Genomic DNA, 26,908 nt, shown 5'->3' with positions numbered 1-26,908 from the left:
CTCCTTAAAAAGGCAAAGCACTCTATAGAGAGGCTTTTCATGAGCAAGTTTGCAAGATTCTGGTCAGTTGAGATCTTGACAAGGACAATAGACTTATCCTCAATGACCTCAAGAATGAAGTGATACCTTGTCTCAATGTGTTTTGTCTTTGCATGGAAGACCGAGTTCTTTGCTAACTGGATATCACTCATAGAATTCGAATGCAGTGTAGGGATAGTATTTGCAATACCAGGTTAGCAACCAAACAACCCAACCAAACGGCCTCCTTGAAAGCCTGAGTGATTGCAACATACTTGGCCTTTGTAGTCGAAATTGCCGTGCATTTCTACACCCTGGACATCCATGAAACAGCACCTCTAGCAAAAGTGAACACATAGCTAGAAGTGGAATTCCTACTATTTGCATGTCTTGCATAGTTAGAGTCAGTGTATCCCACAACTCCTATATCCTAGCTACCACAACATATGCACATATTAGTAGTGCCCTTCACGTACCTCATGATACCCTTTACGGCATCCCAATGCCTCTTGCAAGATGTAGCCATGTAATGTGCCACAACACCAATTGCAAATGAAATATATGGACGGGTGGCTATCATGGCATACATAAGACTGCCCATTGCAGATGCATAGAAAATCTTGGCCATCCCGGCCCTTTGCTCATCTGTCTGTGGACAATCGGCCTATGATATCTTCACATGAGAAGGCAATAGATAGCCAATAGGCTTCACATCCTGCATACAAAAGCACTCAAGGACTTTATGGATATACTCCTTCTATGACAAATAGAGTAGTCCCTGAGACCTTTCACGCGTAATGTGCATACCAAGTATATGAGAGGCTTGTCCCAAATCTTTCATCTCAAATCTCTTCTTAAGTTGAGCCTTAAGAGCATCTAGCTCATCATGAGATTTCCCTGCTAAAAGCATGCCATCAACATAGAGTACCAAAATTAGCAATGAACCATCATGAGCTTTCTTTGTGTACAAGCACAGATCCATAGCACTATGGCTATAGCCCTGTGAGACTACATGATTGCATCAAATTTGTGGTACCATTCCCTAGGTGCCTGCTTCAAGCCATAAAGACTCTTCGTCAATCTACACACTAGGTGTTCCCTACCAATCTTTGCAAAGCCCTTAGGCTACTCCATGTATATCTCGTCATGCAAGTCCCCATATAAGAAAGCCATCTTGACATACAATTGATACAAATTCAAGTCAAGCTGTGCAACCAAAGCCAACCATAGGAGAGAATATCTCATCAAAGTCAACACCATGCTCTTGCTTAGAACCTTTTGCTACCAATTTGGCCTTGTATGCCGGCCTGGGGTGTCCACGGGTACTTTTCAACTTGTACACCCACTTGCAAGGCAAAGCCCTCTTACCAGTAGGCAAGGAAATCAAATCCGACGTATTATTCTTATGCAGCATGTCAATCTCAAACTGCATAGCCCTCTCCCAAGAGTGACTATTACCCTTGCGCATAGCCTCATCATAGGTGAGAGGCTCTCCTGTATCTATAATAATCAAGACGTAATTTATGGAGGGCTCATAATAATCAAGAGGTCATCTATCTCTAGTAGAATGCTTGAATGCAGGTCATGCTACCTGTCCAACATCATGTCTAACATTCTATCTAACACCCTGGTTATGAGGATTGGCTGTCTAGTTGGTTGTGCAGGAGCAAAGGGTTCCTCCTGAAAGATAACCTTGCATATCTCAATAACTTTCTGAGGATGCATATGCCTTTTGTCCTCATTGAACACAACATCATGGCTGCGGATCACTTTTCACACCTACGGATCCCAAAGACGATATCCCATCTCACCTGCATCACCATAGCCAAGGAAAATGCATTTCACACTTTTAGGATCTAGCTTATTGCATTTGTCCTTGGGCGTATGGCAGAAGGCCTCACATCCAAAGACATGCAAATGAGCATATGAGGGAGGCTTTTTCTATCCATACCTCCTTTGCAACCTGGAAGTCAATACCACTGCAAGGTGACATGTTAATGAGATGCACGGTAGTAGAGACAGCCTTAGCCCAAAAATGCTATGGTAAACGTGCTTGGCTAAGCATACTGTGGATCCTCTCCTAGATAGTCCTATTCATACGCTCAGCCATATCATTCTGGGGAAGGGTGTAAGGGGTGGTTAACTGACTGACACTTAATACCCCACTCATCACAAAACTGCTCAAAGACACGTGAGATGTACTCACCCCCATTATCAATCTTTAGGCATTTCAGCCTATGCCTAGACTGATTCTTTGCTAAAACAAGCCAATGCTGAAAGATGGCTAAGACATCATATTTTTGCTTTATGGGATAAGCCCAAACCTTACGTGAATAATCATCAATAAATGTAACAAAGTACTTTGCACCCCCTAATGACTGATAGGGCATGTATCCACATACATTTGAATGCACAAGAGCCAAAGGCTCACTCATACGTGGAATACTAGACTTTTTATGTGAATTCCTACTTTGCATGCCATATGAACAATGATCACACAACTCAAAATGTGAGTAGTCAAAAGGTAGAAGATATTGTAAAGCACTAAGCATTTTCATTCCCTTAAGTGACATATGCCCAAGATGACCATGCCAAAGAAATACATGTGGGATAGAACCCACTAACAAAACATAGTCAATCGTACCAGATACAACCAAGGGGTAGAGGTGGCCAGACTTGGCACCTCTTGCAAGAACAAGCCTGCCACGAGTTATCTTCCATGCAAAATCACCAAAGCATATATGATAACCTGCATCATCAAACTGCTCAGCAGACATAAGGCTTTTAGTCAATGCAAGTACATGATGTACATTACATAGAATAAAAGTGCTACTAGAGGGAAACTATAGAGTGACATCCCCAATGCCAACAATAGCTAGAGACCGATCATCACCTAAGCACACAATACTAGATACACTGCGATAGGTATGAAACCACTCACAGTAGGGGGTCATATGAAAAGAAGCATCCGAATCCAAGAGCCAACACTATGCATGAATAGATTAAGCCTCGATCTGAGAGGCCTGAAGAGGCTACTAAGATGTAGTCACCATTGGACTCCTAAGGTTGCATGACATTTATCTCCTCAACTTTATGTTGGACTTTGCAGGTATAATGCTGCAATCATTGGATTTCTCTTGCACTTTTTCTTTTCCCTTTTCTTTGCGCTTGTCATCGCACATCTTATGGCACTGCGGTCATATGTGTCCTGCTTTCCCACAATAATAGCATGTAAGATTAAACTTACGTCCACGGGACTTGTTGTGTCCACGTGACTTAGACTGGATTTCTAAGAGTCCTTCCCATGAAAATCATTATCTTTCTTGCCACTTCTGCCACCTCTAACATATAAAGCATGTGAATTGCGGGAAGCATCATTGTTTTTTCAATCAAAAGAGCACTCTCTACATCTTTCAATTTCAGCCCATCAAGTTTGTTGGTACAAATCGCAGTGCAAAATACATCCCAAGACTCAAGTAAAGTGCCAAGCAAAAACAAAGGATGCAGATTATCCAGAAACTCAATACCTTGTTGAAGCAGATTCTTCATGGTAGAATGAAACTAGCTAAAGTGAGCAGCCAATGGGGTCCCCTCCTTCATGTGGAGATCCATCAACTGTTTAAGCCAATACATTTGCAAAGTAGGGCTCTGCTTTGCATAAAGTTCCTGAATCTTTTCCCATATATTCTATGCACTCTGATCTTCATCTTCAACAACATTATTGTGGACCTCTTTAGAGAGTGATAAGATGATAATGGACTTGCATAGTGCATCTAAATCAGGCCAATCATCATCATCCACGTTCTCCAGTATAATACCTTTGTTTTTAATGACTTAATCTTCATTTTTGCACCAAAACCTGCCATAGTTGAGACCCTTAGTAGCCATAGTTGGTGCCATCCAACTTGGCAATGTTAAACAAAGCCGTATCTTTGAGATGACTAGCGATAATGAGTCAAACAGACATAGACTATACAAAAAACAACCTATTATAATTAGTAGTAAACAAGCCAAAACCACTGCCAAAATAAGCTGAAAATAAGAGAAATTTCTAAAATGGCCAATTGTCCACCTAATAGTACCAAAAGTACATCAAAATGACATGATTAAGCTCAATAAATACATCATAGTCAGCATAAAACATCTTGCTTTAATAAATCACAGCAGTTAAAAAAAGAGAGCAAACAATGAGCTAACAGTGATCCAAAGTCAATTTTGATTGCCAAGTCAGATCCCGCATGAAGCAAGCATGTAACAAACACTGTAGTAGCCAAGAACCATGAGCCAACACCCAAATACCTAACAAAGGTCAGTGTATGCTCAAAGAGAAGACATATCAAATCAGTCCAAAAGCATCCAATGTAGACAAGTATTTATCAAGAGCATAGACATGTAAGAGATCGCAGTCTCATCTACTCAAGAAGTTCAACTGCATAAACCATAAGCTATGCAATATCCAGAGATAGCATGAAGCTCCCACTAGTAGAAAAATTGATGTCAATAAAGCAACCAAGCTCAAAGATACCATGTGAATGCATAAGGCATCATGGAGCCAGGACCGTATATCAACAAAGCATCTAGAGCAAGGGATCAGTCAATCATCACCTATAACATCCAATACATCATGTAACAATCAATGTCAAATCTCTAACAACCCAAGTAAGCATCCAAGAGCTCTAAAGTATGCAAATGAACGCCCAACTGAAGCTCCAAGCGGCAATCAAACACAGACAATGTAAGGAGCATGCATTTTTGACATACGCATCAAAGCATGTACCAAAGGGTCAAGCATAGACCATAGGCATAATGACTATCACAAAGCATGCTACTATAGAATAATGTCAATTAAATGCCAACCGAGACGGAGCTCAATCAAAGCTCAAAAGGCATTCCAAAGCAATACAAGACATGTGCCAGCCTTCGTATACATCCGTGTAGTCATATGAGTCACTCGGGAAGCACTCATATAACCAATAGGTAGAGCATACACTGACCAAATAGGCTTTAGCCCTGGTTATTACAACAATGAATTCACTGTCAAAATTGAGTAAATCAGTCCTCAAATGAAGCTCCAAGCCACCTCAAATCATGGGTATATGATATACCGATGTACTAGCATCAATAGTACACATCAGGAGTGAATATACAACAGTGAATATACTATCAAACCAAGCTATTTTAGTACCACAATAAGCTCCAAAGCCAACCCATAAAATAGGCATAGCATCCCCATATATATAAATATCACTTTAGCATAATGAGGCATCATAAGACCAATAGAGTTGGCCATAGAAGCATGAAATAGAGTGCTTCCCTATATTTTTAGCTAGCAAACCTCAGCCAAAATGGAGTAAATGAAGTGGTTAAATTAGTCCAAAATCAACACCAAGCAATGACATAGCATCCTTGAATATATAAGCATCAACCGAGCATCATCCAACTAATGGCAATGAGTGTAGACATCAAAGATAAGTGTTGCCCTATTTTATGATCGTCTGTAGACTATTATAACATTCCAAAGTTAAAGCTTAGTGCTCAAATGGAATGCCAAGAGTGGAAGGATCAATGTCGAGCTTGTATAGTTAAAGCTTAGTGCTCAAATGGCATGCAAAGATAAGTATTTGTATACCTAGCTTGGCTATGGCTATGGCTCGAATGGAGTGGCTATGGCTACCAACAAAGAGATGACTGTTGTAGGTATTCGAATGGAAGTTGAGAGTGTGCAGACCAAGCTTGAGCTCGCGAAGAAGAAGGCTCTGTTACCAATTGAAGGGAGGTGAGCCCTGAAGTGGAAGTACAAGTGGAAGCAAGAGCTATGGTGGAACGAGCAAGAGCAAGAGAGAGACATGCATAATGTGGGAACTCCAATAGTCACAATGTGTGATCAACCTTCCCTTTATTCAAATGTCACTAAAAGAATAAAGAATGAAGTGACAGTGATGGGCGCCCATCCCGCCTGTAGTGTGCATGGGTGGGTACTGTCAGTTTAGTAATACACAAGGGCCTGTTGAGATATCGAACTCCACTCGTGATATGCCAGGGTGACCGTTGTGCATTTATGTCACCGACTTGTTAGCTATGCAGATGCGGTTGGTACACCGCCCATGAATAATAGCTAGATAATAGCTATCCTTATCTACTCTAGTTCCTGGCTCAGTTAGTATACCACCTTAGTTAGTTGAGTTTGGTTTGAGACCTATATATAGGGTTCTTCTATTTCTCTGTACTAGAGTTCTTTTGGCTTACACAACTAAGAAGAGGAAAACTGTTTTCAGCCTCCACCTTTGTGTGTATTCCCCCATTGTGTAAGTGAGAAAGCTACAAGTGAGGCTCCTTTCTTCTCTCCCACAATCTTGACATGGTATCAGAGCCTGGTTCGTGGTAAGGAGCTCAAGAAAGCAAACCAAGTTCGCGGTGTTTTGGTAAGAGGACCAGTGTTGCTTTCATTTTTCGAGTTTGGGAGCAAGTCTCTGCAGGTAGCATAGCCGAAAAGTGCAAGAGTGCGTTGTCTCAGATTGAGATGCCTTTCACGGTGTAGCAAGAAGGTAATATATGCTGTGGGATAGGGCTTTAGGCCTTGGTTGCCCTGTTTTTTTTATTCGAGGCCATTTTGGGGCCCGTTTTGGGGTGGAAGTTTTCCACACGCACTCAAATGCTGGAAGAGGTAGAGGCAAAGGTAGAGGAGGCCGATCTGGAGGCCATGGTAGAAATCAGAATATGCAGCAAACTCAAGAAAACCAGTCCTATGGAGGAGGACGTGGTAACTTGAGATGCAAGGGGAGCCAAAGAGGTCGTGGTGGATGGCAAAGAGGCCAAAATGCAAATAGCAATGTTGAATGCTACTACTGTGGTAAAATGGGTAATATGGCTAAAGACTGCTATAAAAAGTAGAATGACATCATGAATGAAAAATCGCAACAAGGGAATTATGCATCTTCTAGTAGACAGGGCGATGACATAAATGAGCATTTGTTTATGGTGCAGCACATGACCAATTCTGTGACAAGTTCAGAAGAAAGCAACGATGTGTGGTATGTTGACTTAGGTGTATCAAACCACATGACAGGTCATGCAGAATGGATGCAGGATGCAAGGAAAATGGAAAAACCAGGATTTGTGGAGACTGGTGATGATACTGCACATCCTATTATGCAAATTGGAAAAATTCCTTTGTTTATGCAAGATGGGAAAAAGAAATACCTGTCGGATGTATTTCATGTCCCGAATATCACCAAGAACCTAGTTTTTGTTGGCCAAATGGTTGAGCAGGGCTTGCAGGTTAGATTTAATCCTCATGGATGCTTTGTTGAGGATATGAAAAATAAAGGTCGCTTGATAGCAAAAGGGAAGAAGAAGGGTAGAATGTTTACGTTGGATGCAGACATGCCAGAATTGAGTGCAACAATGTTTGCACATGGGACTGATGTAGTTGAAAATATTGATATCTGGCATAAACACATTGGTCATGTTAATGTACAGCGACTTAAATCAATGCAAGCCCAAAATATTGTTGTAGGATTGCCTAAATTCAAGGTTGCAGAAATGCATAAGGTATGTGAAGCCTGTCAATTTGGAAAATAGGCAAGGAAACTATTTCCTAGACATGTTAAAGAGAGTAAGAAGCCATTGGAATTAATCCACTCTAATGTGTGGACTACTAAAGCTGCATCTATTGGAGGTTGTCATTATTTTGTTACTTTTATTAATGACTATAACAGAAAAGTTTGGGTGTATTTTATGAAAAAGAAAAGTGAAGTTTTTGGGCATTTCAAAACTCTTAAAGCTATGGTTGAAAAAGAAACAGGCCTGCAAATAAAATGCCTAAGGTCAGATGGAGGGGGAGAGTACCTCTCAAATGAGTTTGCAAGGTTCCTATAGGAGCATGGCATAAAGCAGCAATATTCATGTAGTCATACCCAACAACAAAATGAAATTGCAGAAAGGAAAAACATGCATATTGGAGAGGTATCTCATGCCATGCTCAACGAAAAAGACTTGCCAGATTTTTACTGGGGCTGAAGTAGTTGCTATAGCAGTCTACATAATGAACAGGACTCCTATTGCAGCAATACATGGGATGACTCCAGAGGAGAGGTATACTGGTAGGAAACCAGATATTTCTCATTCGAAAATTTTTGGTTGCATTGCCTATGTTCATGTGCCAGATGAGTTGAGATCCAAGTTGGATCCAAAAGCTGAGAAGTGCATCTTTATTGGTTACTCCCTGCACAGCAAAAAGGGTATAGATGTTATAACCCTTCTACTCGTAAGTTTACAGTGAGCAGAGATGTTGTTTTTGATGAGATGAGTAGCTGGTATAAACCAGTAAATGTGATTGATGATGTAGATGCACAAAATGGTAATGCTGCACAGAATTCACAGCAGCAGTCACAAAATATTAGTGGACCTGGAGTGTCCTCTAGCAGTGGTTCACATTCTTCGCCATGGACAGGTAGATTGAGATCAGGAGAATCTCCTCAAAACAATGCAGATAGTGGTACGTAGGTTTCACGAAAAAAAAAGAGAAGGTAGATCAACCCATGTTTGATGTGAATGCAGGTCACTCTTATCTGGATGGTGAATCCAGTGGCTCAGAATAGAGCATTGATGATGAGTTGGGTATTCCTTCTATTGTTACACCTGGAGTAAGGAAGACCAGGGATGTTTTGAGAGTACCTGGAAGTGAACCTACTTTGCGTAGGTCTACCAGAGCTAGGTATCCTGTGGATATGCTAAAATATGATGGATTTACAGCCATTCACTATGCCTATATGGTCAAAGTGATACAGGAACCAGAACCCACTTCTTTTGAGCAAGCCATGGGAAAAGAAAAATGGGAGAAAGCCATGGATAAAGAAATGGATGCCTTGGAAGCAAATGCTACATGGGAATTGGTTCCTTTGCCTGAATATAAGAATGCAATTGGTTGTAAGTGGGTTTATAAGGTGAAGCACAATGCAGATGGTTCTGTGAACAGATACAAGGCAAGATTAGTAGTCAAGGGGTATGCACAAACATATGGCATTGATTATGAAGAAACATTCAGTCTGGTTGCAAGGATGGAAACCGTAAGAGCAGTCATTGCTATGGCTACATCAAAGGGATGGTCTTTACATCAGATGGATGTAAAGAATGCCTTCTTGCATCGTGATTTACAAGAAGAGGTCTATTTGGAGCAGCCACCAGGTTATGTACATGCTATTCATCCTAAGTTTGTTTGCAGGTTGAAGAAAGCCTTGTATGGCTTGAAGCAAGCACCTAGAGCATGGTCTGACAAGATAGGACAGTATCTTGTCACTATTGGCTTTTAGATTTCCAAGGCAGATTTCTCACTTTATGTGAGAAAAACAGAGAAAGGTATTATTCTACTTGTCATTTATGTTGATGATTTGATTATGATAGGTGATAGTGATGAAGATATCCTTCATGTGAAAATGCTATTGAAGCAGAAGTTTGAGATGAAGGATTTGGGAGAGCTGCGTTATTTCTTGGGCATTGAGGTGATTAGATCACCAAGTGGGATACGGCTCTTGCAGAGGCAGTATGGATTAGACATGCTGTCCAAATATGGGATGACAGGCTGTAAGCCTATTTCAGTTCCTTTGGAGCAAAATGTGAAGCTGAGCGCAGATGCAGATGAGCTTCTGGATGACCCTACTATGTAGAGACGCATAGTAGGAAGTTTGATTTATATGACTATTACCAGGCCAGATTTGAGCTATGCCATTGGATTGGTAAGTCAGTTTATGCAAGCTCCAAGGAAACCGCATTTAGATGCGACTAGATGCATACTCAGGTATGTGAAGTCCACATTGCAGCATGGATTATTTTATGAGACTGGGATTCAGATACAGTTGCATGGATACACTGATGCTGATTGGGCTGGTAGTATTTCTGATAGACGATCTACTAGTGGATAGGTGTTCTCTTTTGGGAGTGCTGCAGTCACTTGGAGCAGCAAGAAACAGCCTACAATTGCCTTGTCGAGCACAGAGGCTGAGTACAGGGGTACATCAATGGCTGCATGTGAGGTAGCTTAGTTGCATAAGCTACTTTATGATACACATCAGCCTACAGATGGGCCAGTTGTCATTTATTGTGACAACATGAGTAGTATACACTTGACAAATAACCCAGTCTATCATGCTAGAACAAAGCACATTGAGGTGCATTATCACTATGTGCAGGAGAGGGTTTTACTAGGTCTTATTGATCTAGTTTATGTCAGCACAGAGGATCAGGTAGCTGACATATTCATGAAGACATTGGGCACAGAGAAGCTGCGCAAGTTCAGAGACCTGCTTGGTGTGCAGGAATTAGGGGGAGTGTTGAGATATCGAGCTCCACTTGTGATATGCCAGGGTGACTGTTGTGCATTTATGTCACCGACTTGTTAGCTGCAGATGCTGTTGGTACACTGCCCATGAACAATAGCTAGATGATAGCTATCCTTATCTACTCTAGTTCGTGGCTCAGTTAGTATACCACCTTAGTTAGTTGAGTTTGGTTTGAAACCCATATATAGGGTTCTTCTATTTCTCTGTACTAGAGTTCTTTTGGCTTACACAACTAAGAAGAGGAAAACTGTTTTCAGCCTCCACCTTTGTGTGTATTCCCCCATTGTGTAAGTGAGAAAGCTACAAGTGAGGCTCCTTCCTTCTCTCCCGCAATCTTGACAGGGCCAAGCAGAGGCGCCTTTACCCCCAACACTAAGCACAATGGAGAGAAACGAGGGCTCAAGAGATGCCTCGGATGACTTCTACGCCTCAATTGACAGCAACAAGTTGTGGAATTTTATGTCTCAATCATGGCCTTAAGGGCCATGGAAAGAAAACTCCAAGGGTTGTAAGGCTAGGGGGAAAACACCCTAAACTGACAACTTGCAACCATGCAAATAGAAATAGAGAGCATTCTAGCTCATTTGTAGAATGTTGTTGAATGCAAAAGTAGCAATCTCATCACAAGATTTCCTCTTAGATCTTATGCAATGATGCCTATTCAATCACTTTGATATGATGTAAGTAGCAACTCACATTACACAAACCATTCTAACCAAAATGGGAAACACTCTAGATGCTAGAGACTAGGAAAAAATTTTCTTAGTTGCAAAACAACTAAACGAGTAGTGTGATGGTGACAAGCCCTACAGCTTTGTTGAACAATTTGAGCAAGTTTGTGAGACCGATAACCTTCTTCATGATGCCAACCAAGTGCAAGCTTTCAAACTTTGCTTAGGAAGAAAGGGGCAAACCTAGTTTACATGTCTAGATGCTACTAAGAAGCCATATTTCATATTGCTTAAGAACCTATTCATCAAACCCTTTATCAAAGTAGACTATGGGGATTACCTCATTGTTCGGCTCATGCACATCAAGTAATTAGAGAATGGAAGCATGAGAGATTACGTCTCCAAGGTCTAGAGTCTCTACAAATGGATCCCTACCATAGAGAGAGATCCACCACCAATATAGTCACAAAAACCTTCATTAAGGGCATCTATGACAAAAGGATCTTTGAGACCTTATCTAGGAACTTTGAACTTGATTGCTCCAACATCAATAATGTTTTAGATGAGGCCATCTGTGTGGATGACCTTCACATGGATCCTGTCAAGATATTCCTGCTAAACAAAGCCTTGCAAAAACCAAGGAAATCCATGACTTTATAGTTGATGTTAGGAAGTGGCAACAATAATAGCTCAAGATGGTAGAATCACTCAAAATATCTAGGCCATACTATCAAATTATGCAATGGCATTCACTATGGTAGGACCATTTCCTTCAAAATATCCCAAGCCACCTTCATCATGCTCTAATTATGGATGATTCAGCCATGAAGCTACATATTCCAGAGCCCCATAAAAGCTCCTTGCCCCTAACTTTGCCTACCAATAGTTTAACCATGGCCCAAATTATACTAGACATCCCTTACTTGCCCCACAATTGGTAATGTCGACCCATCCAATACTTGTGCAATGAGCTGAATTTAACTCCTTTGGGATTCCTAAATCAACATGCCAATTGTCATGCACCCACCCAACGATACCCTTGTCCATTTCATTGAGGAACCAATAGAGGATGATGAATACACAAATCCTTTTGTTTGTTATGGTGATGAAGCTCATTCGATCCCTCTTTGATCCTCCTAAACTATGTCCTCTACCCATTACAATGTTAGGACAAGGCCTTGGGAAAGGTATGCCTACAAATAGAGACCCCATTATGTGTTGGAGTTGTGGGTAGCCATGACAAGTTTCTTTCAAGTGTCCATAGAAACAAGAGTAGTTTAAGGAAAATGATGTTGCTTAGCGTTGCTCTAAATGTAAAATCACACACATACATTTGTACTATACACAACATAAGGTAAGTAATAGCAAGACAATAGTGTCATCAATTCTCTTGAGCCTATTCACAATGGAAATGATCAATGACAAATATTACATTTCATTCTTATGCACCCTATCACTCATGACAAAGTAAGATTGGGGGAGTGAGCATTGAAGTCCCCACAATGATGAATGGACTAGTCATTATCAAGAAGAGGAGAAAAAGATCTTAACTCAACCTCAAGAGTGAAGGACGCTCAACACCACATTGTAGAGAGTGCTACAATAGCACCACAAATTGCTAAAGAAACCATTGCCAAGGACAAGGCATACCTTGACCTAGTTCAATAGTTAGCTAGCTACAATTGACAAGGTCAATGAACATGAAAAGGTAACTCAAGGTGAGTTGTAGATGGAGCAATCCAATGAGATCTTGAGCATTCCAAGCCTATCCCATACACCTCTTCAAGAGAAGCCATGACAACCTAACAAAATCACAACCGAACCCCCAAAGGACCCATAACCCATAGAACAAGAGTCTTATCATGTTCTTGACACAAATAGGTTGAAGTATATCTACGAGACCATTGAACCTACCATCATTGTAATTCTTCTCTCACTTAGGGATGGCTTATGAAAATGCTACCAATAAGAATGAAGAATCTTTTTGTCCCATAGCCCTCTATGAGATTCTACAAACTCATAGCTCTTTGAAGAAACCAAAATGCAATCCTTGATACCCGTAAAATCCTCTACAATACAAATGCAATTAGATAGGTGGAAGAACCTCCTCATTTTGTGCTGGAGTTGGTCTCCTATCTTTTTATTGGCTTTAAGACCTACTCTTGATGAAGCATCAAATGCTGTAGTTTTATAAAAAATTTTATTGCACTTTCTGATACAAAAAAAAAGGATATCCCACTTCCTTTAGGGAGGCTCTTGTGATACCATCACCTTCTTTAATTTCATCTTGAGGGTTGTACCATTCAAGCCTAGTCATAAGGCATTCACATTGCAAATATTTAGTTCTATGTTTCCTTAAACTTTTACTCTTTATATCTCGCCTTTAGGAATGTTCTTGTGACAACATGATCTTCTTAAATTTCATCTTAAGCAAAGGTTGTGCCAATGTTGCACTTGCAAAACTTTGGAGAGGTTTTGAAAGTAAAGCGAATATTTGTGGTAGGGTGCATGTTCTTTCTGTTGCCTATTTAGTTGCTTGAATTATGACTGGGAAATGCTTGTGGAGGCTAGCGAGTACTTTGCACATGGCACAACCCCAACATTATTTGAAACCCTAGCAACAAGTACCTGCACATGGCACAACCCCTTACTATCGTGCGAAGCAGCCAAGCCTTGAGATGATGGTCATTTTGGTAACTTGTACCTAAAACCTTTTCAAAGTGCGTGCACGCACTCTCACTGCAAAAGAGAGAGTGAGAGGGACAAAGCGCGTGTGACTGTGGCTGACCAGAAAAAGGAGGAGGATCATCGACGATGATGAGATGGATGGGAAAAGAGCGAGGTAGGGGTAGTATCGGCACCGTCAAAATAAGAAACAAACAAATTCCAACCACAACGCAGGTCCACATACTTCGTCTTCATCATCTTCAAAGTTCACACGCAGCGTTATACCCTGGCAGAAGATACCTTGCCCTGGCCTCGCTCCTCTGTGCGCCAGGTAGGTTTTCCTGCTCCCATCGTCATGCTTTTCATTAATGGCCAGCCTCTTCTGTTCTGTTTTTCAAGTAGACAATGTGTAACAGTAAAAAGTTCCCCTGTCAAATGGCAAGGTTTTCCTCTTTTTTATCAGAACAGCTGGAACTGGCTCTCAGTTGAACTTTCAAGCGGAAGTCTTTCCGAAGAATTGAGCCGATCTGGAAGAGAGCCGTTGGAAGAAAAGAGAGACGTGAAGGTCCACATACAGTGTGGCTAGGGTTTGAGGCTAGGCTGGGGAGTTGCTTCTCAGAAGAGAGTAAATGAATGCACGCAGCGTCTCTTAAATGGACCAAGGAATAAGGGACACGCGTGGCGTAAGAATGGCACAGCTTCTACAGTAAGCGAGCTAGGGAAATGGAGGAGCATTTAGGGGAACAGAGGCCGCAAGGTAGCGATGATTGATGATGGCATCATCAGTGGCCATAAGCTATCTCGTTTAAGACACTGGATATTGATGATGAAAACCTCATCAATGGCCATGGTTCATTTGCCTTTGTCAGTTCTAGCAGCAGAGTAGAAACAGGTTTCTTGGATCAGCGACGGCTGGTTCCAGGGTTGAGCTTTTTTATTAGCTTTGTGTCTGTTTCGTGTAGCCGATGGAAATGGACGAAAAGGTACAGGTCCTCTCTTATTGATGTCAGGCAGGCCGTGTGATCGAAAGTGTAAAATGACAGTGATTGCTCAACCATAATATACTCTTTTGAGCGGCATAGAAAGTCGGCTTTCTGATCGTGCAGACATTTCTGACGAAGTCTAATCCGTGGCATCCGCATTTTACTTAAACCGAGCCGAGGAGTGGTGTGCAAATCTTGATCTTGGATATGGAAGGGCGGGCGGAGACGAGCAACTCCTCTCGCAGGAGCCTTCACTGGGCACCTCTTCGTTCCTGGAACATCTTCACAAACAGATCTCGATCTCGGGTGCCTCCCGATCTGCCTCCGCCCCGCATCTCACATTCCCGCTCCCTCAGAAGCTCCCGCGCGGACGAAAGGCCTGCCAGAGGTTCGACGCACTCTCGCAGAAAGGGAGCGGAGGCCAGACGCTTGGCGCGCAGAGAAGCCAGAGATGGTTAGTATTTTACGGAGACATATATTTTAGCATACCTTAGGTGTTTTCGAGTACTCTGTTCCTTACTGCTTGGATAAGGGATAAGGACGATTTGCATTCGACTTAAGTACCTTGCATTTCAAATGGATTCTCTGATTATGTCTGTTTCCTTTCTTGTTAGGCGGAAGATCTCTCGCCAGCAATGGTGCATCTGCTCTGGGGCAAGAGACACTTTTGCCTTCTGCTGCTCCAAGAAGACGTCTCCCGGAGAATCTGTCTTCCGCTCGTAGCAGGTCCGGTTCTACCATCGATTATAACCAGCATCATCATCACCATCACCACCACCACCACCATCACCATCATCATGACCACCAGCATTACCATTATCACCACCACCACCAAGCTCCCCGGTTGTCCGATGTGGATCAGGTATTCCTTTCTTGTTGTTGATGCGCCTGACATAGGATCCTCTAACCTTGTATTTGACATCCCTTTCTAAGCCCTCGGTTAGAAGAAGCTCAAACATTACCTGAACATACTCAACAGTACGGTACACGTGTTTCTTTCCGTGATACATGTGACGGCATCCCTTTCGAAGCCCTTGGTTATTAGAAGAAGCTCAAAGATTACCTGAACATCTCAACAGACTACACGTGTTTCTTTTGGTCAGTCATTCACGTGCTTTCTGTTCCAGTTTCCTTTTTTGAGCCCCTGATTAAAAGAAGCTCAAGCATCGCCTGAGCCTCAATCGATTGAAGTATAGCCTGTAGTGTTGATTAGATTATCTACCAGGAAATGGTGATGGACCAGCCATCATACTCTACTTAAAAGTTTAGGATCTGCCAATGAAGCTGGCGGCTACGTATGGAAACATTTCATCCACCGAGAAGATTCATTTTTGTCGGGATTGGCATCTGCATAAATCCGTGTTTTGATTTAAAAGCATTATTAGCGTCTCAAGATTCAATTTAGTTGGGATAGGATTAGCGTCTCAAGATTCATTTCAGTTGGGATAGGAATCTGTGCAATCTCTGTTATCAAGTCTCGGAAGAAGTAGCTATGGTCCTCGTTCATGCAATTACCGTTTGTGATTTTACTTGTTAATAAGCTTGTTCATCCATTAGGATTGAACTTGCCAAAAGACCTGTTTTGTTTTGTTTTTTCTCTTTGTGCGTGGAATTGGAATATACCGAGGCTTTGGTCCATATTAAGGCGATTCATATCTAACTTGGTACGCGGATGTGCGGCTTATTTTCTGGTCAGGATCATGGGATGTCTGTGGGCAGCTCCAGGCCGGCCGAGTCTTTGACCATTTCGAGGCCTACGAATCAGCGAAGGACATCGGGTAGTCGAACATCAAACAACCTATTTGGAATGGCTAATTCACGTGAAGCGGCAATGGAAGCCCGAGATCGGCTGGATGAGAGGCTTCGAAGTGCAGCTCTTTTGGGGCATAGGTCTGAGCTACCTTGTTCAGTATTTTGTGGCTTGCTGCTTGCATATCTGATCTTTCTTTTCAGGTGGTTTCTGCAGTCGTTTTCTAACCGTTTCCTGTGGCTTGCTTTTGTAGGCATAGCAATGCCAGTCTATCAGGGAGTTTTCTGGATGAATTCACCCTTCTGTTTGATGATGAGTATGATGATTCATGGAGCGATGAGGATATTTGGGAGCTTGGTTTACATGAGTGGTTGGCCGCTTGGGGCCTTGAGGAGAGATGGAACTCGGATTTCTTGGCTTCAAATGAGCCTGCAATGGTGCCTACAGGCTTGAGCAGAGCTGCAATAAAGCGCCTGCACAAAGAGGTTTTTATACCCAAAGGACTGATGAGAGATAAAGTTGGGGACTCTGATAGAGACTGTCCAGGACAGGAGGACTGTTCAGTCTGTTTAGAGCATTTTCTACCAGGTCAGCTACTAATTTCTCTTCCTTGCAAGCATAGATTTCACCCCGATTGTCTCACTCCTTGGCTGGAGAGCCATAGGCAGTGTCCTTATTGTAGAGCAAAGGTTATCTGTAACGATACATGCAATAGTGGTAGTTCTAGTGGCATTGCCAATGGAATCAGAAGTTCTGTTTCTTTGGATGAGGATGATTTGATGGCTTGGATGGCAGCTGTCGACGCTGGGTTTTCAAGGCTTAATATCAGGTGAAAGCGGTTTTGCATCACTGTTTTAACTAGCAAGGCTTTGCTAGTCTGCATCAATTACATTGAATGCTGTCATCGTGATTTTCCAGGGCTTTTTTCCTCTGTTTTGGTTGTATACATTACTTCCTTCCCGTTACAAGTTACCAACCTGCAAATAAACGAGTTCGTGAGTTCATATAGAAGTTTGATATGAGAGTCTTAGCTTTTTCTGTGGTTTCATTTGTGGTTGGCTCCAAATCTCGGGTTTTTGTGAGACTTGACTATTTGCACAAAAGAATCATATGTCCTCTTCCTCTAATTCTTCCTCTCCAAAAAAAACAGACATTGATTGAAGACACAAATCTCTTAGTAGTAGCTCTGGTATTAGTAATCAACTTGTTTCTGTATGTAGGGAGGCTTTTTGGAGGAAACCAATTTGCTTGGCTGATTTTAGTGGTTGGTTTATTTGTGCCTGCACCCAATCTCCTCGTGGCTTTTGAAAGGTGCTAGCTGTTGGGAGGTTGCATTATGATGTATATATGTATATGAAGTATAGTTGATTTCGAGTCCATTACTAACATCGTGTGTCAATTTACTGCTTGTCTATGGTCGCATCGGTGAATATATTTGATTGCGAGCTCATTATTGATGTTGTATATTGATTCACTGCTTTCCTGTGGGCACATCAGGAAGGAAAGGTTAATTAAATGAAATAATGAAAATTTGTTTTTTGCCAAATATGTTCAGTTTGGCGAGCTACACGAGTGCCATACAAAATAGAGATGATACTTTCTCCAAAATTAATGAATAATCACCGGGGATGTGCCTTCAGTTATGATTGACCTGAGGTATAATTGCAAGAAGGTATAGATGCAGACGGATTTCCAGTTACGTTTCATAATCCTCTTCTTTGCTGCAACTACACTAAACAGATTAGAGAATCTTGCAATGGACATTCGAGTATTACGGCTTAAAATCGAGTGAGAAATAGATACGTTTCAGAAGCATGCGAGAAATACTTGGATGGATGCCTTTGACAAGCTCAAATTGGGTTACATCTGGAATTTAAGAAGGATGGATGCCCCAGGCTAGGTAGACCCTTGCAAACCAGTTTCATTGGACTTAGATGATGTATAGTCAGAACGGATCTCTACATCCAAGAAGATGCATGAATTAAAAAAAACTAGTGCACGTATTTTTGTGGTCTCACCACCCCTGCTGGCATTCAATAAATCCTAGTGCACATAGAACACTTTTGTCTCTAGAAGTATGCATTGGATTAAAAGCACTTACTGTTTGATGAAGCTCTGAAGTTTTGCGGACTTTCCCTGCACTTGGTTCTCTTGGTGACTAATGTCTTGCAAAATATAAAACAAATAAAAAAGCTACTTGCCCAACAAATACACGATAATGGGTTTAACATTATAGGAATTTTACATAATCATATTGCACCGAGTACCATAGCAAGTCTATTGTTTCATAATGATGGAAAAAGGCTGCTGCCCTTTGCTATACATTGGTGTGTTTTGTTCAATATTTTAAGGACAATTTATCTTAGTTATTAAACATAAATCAAGATTGAATTTTTGAAGGTGGTTGTAACCTGTTGGTAGAATCGAGGGCCTAGGTTGGCTTGTGAGAGTTGCTCTTCTTATAGCTTCTTAGAGTAGGCACGGGTGAAGGTTGATTGCTAGATAGTTAGCATCAAATAATTTGGCAACCTACCTTGATTTGTGATCTACATAGTTTAAGGAAAAGGGTGAACATAAGTTAAATGGTTAAACCTTAACACATCTAAAAGTGGGGCACTTGCAATAACGAGCAATTTTTGAAAAACAGGGAGAAAAAAATCAACTTATATACATTTATATATGTAGGGGGCTCCTTGTGAGTGCTTGCTATTGACCATTGTAACTTGTGCCTTGAAAGAGAATATGTTGCAAGGAACTTTGAAAGGCATGAAGGGAAAGGGTGAAGAGGGAGCCAACTCAACAAGAAATACCTCCAATGTCTATCCAATAGGAAGGATGATGATGAATCAAAGAAATATCATGAACATTCTATGCAACGAATTATAGTTCATAGACATTGATATGTAAAGTTAGCACAAAGTACAATGCCTCCCAATGTATATCCAATGGGAAGGATGTTGATGAATTGAAGAAATATCATGAACATTCCAAGCAATGAATAGGAGCTCATAGACATTGAGATGTAAAGGTAGTACATACAAAAACATTATATTGGAAGAGTGATTTTAACAGAAGCTTCGGATGCTAGACTATGAGGAATTAAATTTCTAGCAATAGCAAATAGTAGAACTTGTTATTATTGATTGAGACAATCCATAAATTATAGTAACTAGGTTGGCTAGTGTTGTTGGCTAGGCTTGCTAATCGTGATGTGCATGGTTGGCATCATTACAAGGCTTCTTTGGCTATACCTCACTTGCTTTTCATTATTATGAGCAAAGGGGAACAAGAAAGGATAGACAATGTACTTCATGTGCTTCACACACACATCACACAATTGCTTGTATTTGCTAATAGAAAAGGGCTATGTGCTTCATGCATTTGGTATGTAAGGATGCACAAAACCCAAAAAAATGCAAGAGAGAAACAACTAAACTCTTAAAATTCTATATCATTTTATAGGATAAATTGATCACAAATTCATCTCATAGACATGATGCACTTCAATGATCATAAAAAAGAGAGAACTATTGTAATGGGTCCACCCCCAAGCCTCGAAAAAAAGTAGCTAATTTCCCCTTCTTCTAATCAAGTAATGCAACATGCCATGTGTCAATCAATGGTGCAATGCTAAAACCCTTCCAAATTAGGTGAGGGGTTAGGCAAGGTGTTTGATTAGCCAACTTTTATATTTTGTGGCCACCCACCCCCTATTCTACATGTTTGACAAAATGGTAGCTCAAGGTGTTGATGTACGAGAATAAACAACTCCTAGAGCAAGGTATTTAGATGATCCCTTGATGATGGTTGAGGCCAGCAAGGAAAATTTATCCAAGACACTGCAAGTCTTAAACTCCTATGAAAAGGCAATTGTGTTGCCATTAACATCCAAAAATCCCAGTTAATTAATTAGTTAACAAATGTTGGTTTGGTAGGGCAAATACTAAATATGGGAAACATGTTTAGATACTCGAGGTATGCAGTAGGAATATGGGTTAATGAAAGCATGATGATTATTAGGTGTTATGGACAAATTGAGGGAAAAGCTAGACAGTTGGAACTCTACATTGTGGCTCCTCCATGTGAGGATAAAGGTCTTGAAAGTGTTTACATTTCCACTGGTTAGATTCTATGTAATACCAACGATTAGATGGAATAAAACACATTATAAAGAGTGGGATGTATTAGTGGGAAAATTCATTTGGGAGAGTACGACAATATTGCATACATGGCTTCAATTAGCCTTGACTGTTTGAAAAATGATCAGGAAGAAGGCAGTCTCCAAATCCTTAGACTAGAGGTGGAGGTCGATAACCTCAAAGCCAAGCTACTTTAGTGGTGTTGTAATCAAGAGACCCATAGGTCTCTATTTTAGCAAACATACTAGAAGTAGAGGGTAGGAAATTGGGTGAACACTAGGGTCTTGGTTGGAAGTGACTCGCTAACCACACATGCAATTTTCTTAATCAAAGTGAGATGCTTTGTGGCTGATATAATCAATGGATGGAGGAGAATTTTACTAAAGGCAAAGAAGGAACCTTTTATGCAAAAGATAAATTGGGAACCAATATATATTGATCATGGGACTTTAAAACACCACTATGCCTTGGAGCTTGGTTGAAGAGCCAAGACCTTGGCCAATAAAGGTTTCATAATAAGTGCAAAACAATGGCTAGATGCAAGCGATCTAGTTATGGAAAATGAACACTTAGCAAAAACATGGAACCTACAGAAATCGGCAAGAATAGTTTAGTACAATGTAGCAAATAAAATAAACTTGTTTAGTGGGGTGGATGAACTAGAAGCACGTAATAAGCATATACCTGTTGCTATTGAAGGCAAGCATATTTAGTGCATGCTTAGAACAATGCATGGCAAGTCACAATGGAAGTAGCGGTTACAACTAACACAATTCATAAAAGAGGCCTTGGGGATGGCACTTGTTTTTGTGGGAGGGAAGACACACTCCAACATGTATTCTAGGATGGATGCATCACAACTTAAGTATGGAATGAAATCTTGCATTACATCAATTTTTCTTTTGAGCGAGGTAATGAGTTCTATGCATGCAATTTTGGGGAATGTAAGAAATTGCCAAAAGAAGAGGAGATGATGTTCCACTTAATCAAAATCATGACCCTAAAAGAGATTTGGCAATCCAGGAACAAACCCAAATTTGAAGAGGTGTTTGGAATTGTAATATGGGTAAAAGTAGCGGCCAAGGTTTGGTGGTATCTTGGGGTTGTTTGTCTTCTAAGTAAAGTAGATAGAAATGATCTGGTGAAGTTCACTTACTCAGCTAACCAAATCTACCCATGTAACTACATTATTTATAACCAATATTCATTTTGCAACCATAATTAGATAACTATAGAAGGCTTTCCATAAAGACATTGAGAAAATATAAGCAGTTTGTTTATGTAGCACCACTTACCTACCTAGGTGCAATTGGGGGTAGGGGATCATTGGTCTTATGCCATGCGGAGGGGGAGGGGTACTCCCTCCAAATACACCTACTTATGTAGGCAATGTCTTCTTTGCTGAAGCTTGTCTAGTTGAACACCTTAATGAAAAACATAGTAAAAGGATCACTCTTCTTGCAATGGAAAGATGTTGAAAAGTTCTTACCTATGACCAACACATGGGATTCAAGATTAGGTTTGTTGGGCTTTGCAAGAAGGGACGAACTTGGTTTGCTAATTGGGCTTTTACAGGTCAAATTGGGGTTGTAATATGACTTACATATAATGTGGGACACTTCTCAACAGTATAACATATAGTTGTAGAGTCATAAGAGTCGGTCAATTTTACAAACTCACAATTCATTGTGGTTAGATTAATGTAACATGGTATAAGAGGAGAAATATGTGGGCATTGACATACACATACACATAATTATTTTCCTAAAGGGAGTTCAACCCTTAGAATGAGCATTGAGGTTTACCCCTTGAGAAGTTCCCACTCTCTCCAACTAACCAACTAAGCATAGAATGCATGGATGCACATAATTGACATTATATATAGTCATGGACATATGCTTGACTATAAGCCCCAACTAAAATTCAACCCTTATGCACTATAGCATTGTACTTGTAGAGTTAGTAACACACACACACACACACACACACACACACACACACACACACACACTCTCTCTCTCTCTCTCTCTCTCTCTCTCTCTCTCTCTCTCTCTCTCTCTCTCTCTCTCTCTCTCTCTCTCTCTCTCTCTCTCTCTCTCTCTCTAAAACCAAATTTTGTTTGTGGGTCAATTTTTTCGCATATAATAACTACTACCCAAAACATCATGCAAACAAAGGCATTTTAGTAAGATCACTTAATTCCCTTAGACATCCTTTGAAAGTACATTAGGCAAACATAACATGCACCAACCTTTAAATCATATTAATATCTTTGCATGCGTGCGTGCGTGCGTGTGTCCTTGTTCATTTCAACATAATCTATTACACTTTAAACAATTTGCTAAATATTCTTAATTTCTTGTACATAATCAAACACAAATACCTTAAGATTTTATTATAGAAACAACATTACCAATGTATGAGAGAGAGAGAGGGCCTATAATAATTGAATATTATTTAGTAAGCTTGCATCATATTGAAAAAACATAGAATAATATCCATATGTTATTCAATATGAAGCTTCTCATCAATATAATGAGAGTTTGTACAATATGCAATTTTAATTACATCACTTTATAGGAAAATCAATCAAAGAGCTATGGATTCTCTTTTTTCTATTTTCATCTTTGTCTTCATTTTCTATTTCCTTCTAGTAAGATATCATTTTTTGTATTATGTGCATGCGATATATTTGTTCTCTTTTTTAAGGGTGGGTGGTAGTTAGTGGCCTTTAAAGTTAGGAGTTTCCAATAGTGCATTAATGAGTCGACGAGTGCGGGAGCAATGAAGACCATCTGGCACGGCACATGGGCGGAGATAATGTCACATCAAGCAATGAGCTATATAAGAAAGGGAGTGAGGAGATGAAGGGTTGCACAATCTAGGAGTTCAAGGATCAAGTATCCAACAGAATTTAGGATTCGAAGGCAAAGGGATCCCATGCTCAATTGTTAGACCTTTTGTGAGTCCCTTTTGTTAGTTCTTTGATTGGCATCCTAAGTGCTATCTAGTAGCATCAGCAATGCTAACTCTTGTTTTGTCCTTAGTCACAACATCTAGTAGTACTGCCATTGTCTTATTATTCCTTAGTTCTCTTGAATTCATGTAGGTTTAGTGATCCCTCACCAGTTGTTCCTTGAGTATTGTGTCAGTATCACTTTCCATCTCTGATGAGACAATTCTATTGTTCTTTTTATATAGCAATAAATATTTGGGTTTGATTGATTGAGTACACTTTAGTATCTCATTTAATTGTTGTGACTATATGGAAATCTGAGTCCTAGACACTAACTTTAGAGTAGGATGTTAGTGTCCACATGTATTGGCTTTAAGTATGATCACACTCCATTTTGTGCCGGTAGTGCTTCGACCCAATTACACATGACAACCATTATCATCATTCCTCCATGCGCTAAATTGAATGCATATATGTTTGCATAGTTTACTCGATGTAGTTACATCTTTAGGCTAGGCACGGTGGTCCATATCTAAAAAGTGCCAAATGATACTATCTACTTGAGGCTTCTTTGATCCTCAATGATGATGTATCTCAAGCACAATAATATTCTTTGCAATTTTGAAGGCATTGTTCGCATTCCACTTCTCCAATTGGCAACGAATGGACTCTTCACCTAATTGCTCCCACTACTTCACTAAACCTCACATGTCGTTTCTTGGCTTCGCTTAACAAGGTTGGTGTCCCCTCAATACCCCCAAATCCACCCTTGCTTTCGATTCCAATGGCTCACCCACCTAGTATCTTCTTTCCGAATTTCTTTGGATCTTCAAATGAGGATTTGGATGCCTTTATCCATCAATTTGATGTGGCATACATGGTCAACTTCCTTGGCCAAGTCAATGAGTCTCATAAGGTTGCCATATTCAAATCTTTGATGTGGAAAAAGGTTGCAACATGATAGTGGCAGAAATAGAATCATGCACTCACTGCATTTCGTATTCGGTTCCAACCCGATAGAATGGATACACAGAAGCTTGAAAGACTCTGCCAACTTAAGCAAGGAGATTGATCTGTCCAGGCATATATTGCCAAGTTCACTATTCTCCATAGTCAAATTGATCCCAATGCTCAGCCAAAAGATGAAATGTTGAATACACTCTATGTTCAAGGATTCAATAAACCTATCCAAAAAGCATTTGCTTCTAATGATTTATCGGGTAATTGTTGAGAATCATGGACCTAGAACCAGATGAGCTATGGTGGATGCAAATCAAACACACGATACATGATAAAGAGAAAAGATTGTAACTCAAGTGAATTAGGTTCCAAGATAGATTAGCTTGGACTCATAAACACAATCTTGAGTGACTCAAATTGAAAGTACAATTTTTATTATGGATGAGTGTCAAGTACATGGTTATATAGATTTTTGGATAGTACCGCTTTCTTCTCTGTGCTTATGGGATTCTAGATATCTCTTCCTAGAGCTTTTGGAGCATACAACTTTTGCCATCTCTCTTAAACAAAGCCTCTTCTAGGCATACATCATTTGATTTCTCAACACCCCCCCCTCAAATGATGAGTCTCTATCCTTGCTAGCTTTTGCCCCCCCTACATGATGACATGGCCCGGGAGACTAGCTCTTTAGCAACCTAGTCAAGTTAAGGCTTGAAACTTTACATTTTTGGTAGAGTTTGTTACATCCAATGTGGGAAGCAGATCCACTAAGGGAATCCACTATGGGATAGATCCACATGATCCATGATGGGAAAAATTTCAAGACATTTTGTTTGTTGTAGCAGCGGAGTATTTTATCTTCTTCATTTCCTTCATGCTTCTTTGGAATTCTTTGATCTTCTTCTTGGTCTTTTGCTCCAATGTTTGATCTTTTGGCATTTTGGTCTTCATGGTGTGAGATTTCTTTGTCTTCAATTGCGCTCTTTATCCCTTTTGTTGATGCGTGGTACATGTTTTTTGCTCCAAACTTCTTGACACGATCTTTGTGCTTTATAGGTACATGGCTTTCTCTTGACAAGCTTTCTTTGCCATACATAGGATTGGCCTTGGGCTTAGCATGGATGTTGTAATGTTTTTGGAATACAAGACGAACATATTTCTCTTTGGGGATTTGGAGTACATGACTTGACATGGCATGGTATAAGCAAATCATTTCGATTTTGGGATATGGGAAGGTCTTGCCACACGAGTATACTCGGGCAGTATCTAATCCTGATTTACAAAATGCTTTAGAGTTATCGATAAAGCACACAATGCTAATGTCAAAAGTCTAGATAATAAATGTTGAAACATATAATGTATGTGTGAGTTATCTTTAATTTGAGAAGCACTTTAAATATGTAGTGGCCTTTGTATTAAGGCAAGGTATGAACAGGGGTGATAAGGAACCAAGTTTGAGAAAAGGCTCAAGTGTGAATGAGCCTTCAAAGGTAGTAAGGTTCAAACCTTAGGTTTTTTTTTTCCGTTTGAAAGCTTGGATTAGGAAATGAATTTGATGTCGACTTGCTACCATGAAACGTACTTAAATGTTGAATCTGATTTCTGCCACGTTGACATGTGTCGGATCTTCTGCAGGTTCATTTTCGTCATTCTGATTCTGCAGATCTCTTATAATGATGCAGTCTTTGCAATGCTGAATACTGCAAGTGGACAATCCTTGACTGAGTTTTGCTGCCCCCTCGCATTGGTTTGCAGCTACAATGCATGTATTAACAGTAAAGTTTGAGTTGCACTTCTCACATAATCCTTTCTCTCCAATTCTACAAGGCCATCATAGCCTTGTCCTTCATGTTTTGTGTCCTGCAACACACCATGCACTGATAGCTTCATCAATGCTGTCCCTTTACCTGCTTTGCCTCTAAAAGAGAATCTCTTCTTATGCTTGAGATCAGGAGGGCGCCATGAAAGCAAAGTCGGCTATGCTCTCTAATTCTTCCTCTTCTTGTTGGCGATCGTTGGGGGATCACCATACAATTGATCCAAATCCCTCCCCCTTTCTTTGTTCAATCATCTGCGCCATTTGTTGTACGTAGGGCATTTCACACTACAGATCTGCAGTAGAAGGATATAGTGGGATGCAATACATGCAGTACTTCCTTCGGGTGTTTTCACTAGTTCGGATCTTCACCAACGGTTTGCGATTGTTACACAGGATATGGTGATGGTTCCCTCCACATCGAGCTCTTAGGTTGTAGAATCTTGCTTTGTTTTAGGAAGAATGTTGGAACTTTTGGCTCGTAAATTGAGTTATATGGGTGTCCTTTCTGAAATTTTGTAGTGCATGCTTTCTCTAAAGCATTATTTGAAAAGACAGGATCTGTGCATTAATGGTATGATGCATATATGATGGATTCATGAAGCTTAAGT

At 40.5% G+C, this 26,908-nt stretch overlaps 1 protein-coding gene across 4 annotated transcripts; it reads left to right on the top strand.

Moving 5' to 3' along the window:
- Window positions 1-13,858: 13,858 nt before the first annotated feature.
- Window positions 13,859-17,508, top strand: LOC148009242 (uncharacterized). Of its 4 annotated transcripts, none has more exons than XM_087673672.1 (5): window positions 13,859-14,024; window positions 14,162-15,130; window positions 15,291-15,538; window positions 16,373-16,566; window positions 16,680-17,508. In XM_087673672.1, the coding sequence occupies exons 2-5, from the start codon at window positions 14,884-14,886 to the stop codon at window positions 17,257-17,259; spliced, it is 1,269 nt and encodes a 422-aa protein (XP_087529798.1). In that variant the 5' UTR covers window positions 13,859-14,024; window positions 14,162-14,883; the 3' UTR covers window positions 17,260-17,508. The 4 variants fall into 4 exon arrangements, with proteins under 4 accessions (XP_087529798.1, XP_087529796.1, XP_087529794.1 ...); XM_087673670.1 differs by having other exon boundaries at window positions 14,157-15,130; XM_087673668.1 differs by having other exon boundaries at window positions 14,137-15,130.
- The last annotated feature ends 9,400 nt before the right edge of the window (window positions 17,509-26,908 follow it).

Source organism: Lygodium microphyllum, unplaced genomic scaffold (genome assembly GCF_053477565.2).
Source record: "Lygodium microphyllum isolate KBCC unplaced genomic scaffold, Lygodium_microphyllum_v1.1.10 scaffold_32, whole genome shotgun sequence".
Classification (NCBI taxonomy): domain Eukaryota; kingdom Viridiplantae; phylum Streptophyta; class Polypodiopsida; order Schizaeales; family Lygodiaceae; genus Lygodium; species Lygodium microphyllum.
This window is presented reverse-complemented; position numbering and strand designations above follow the sequence as displayed.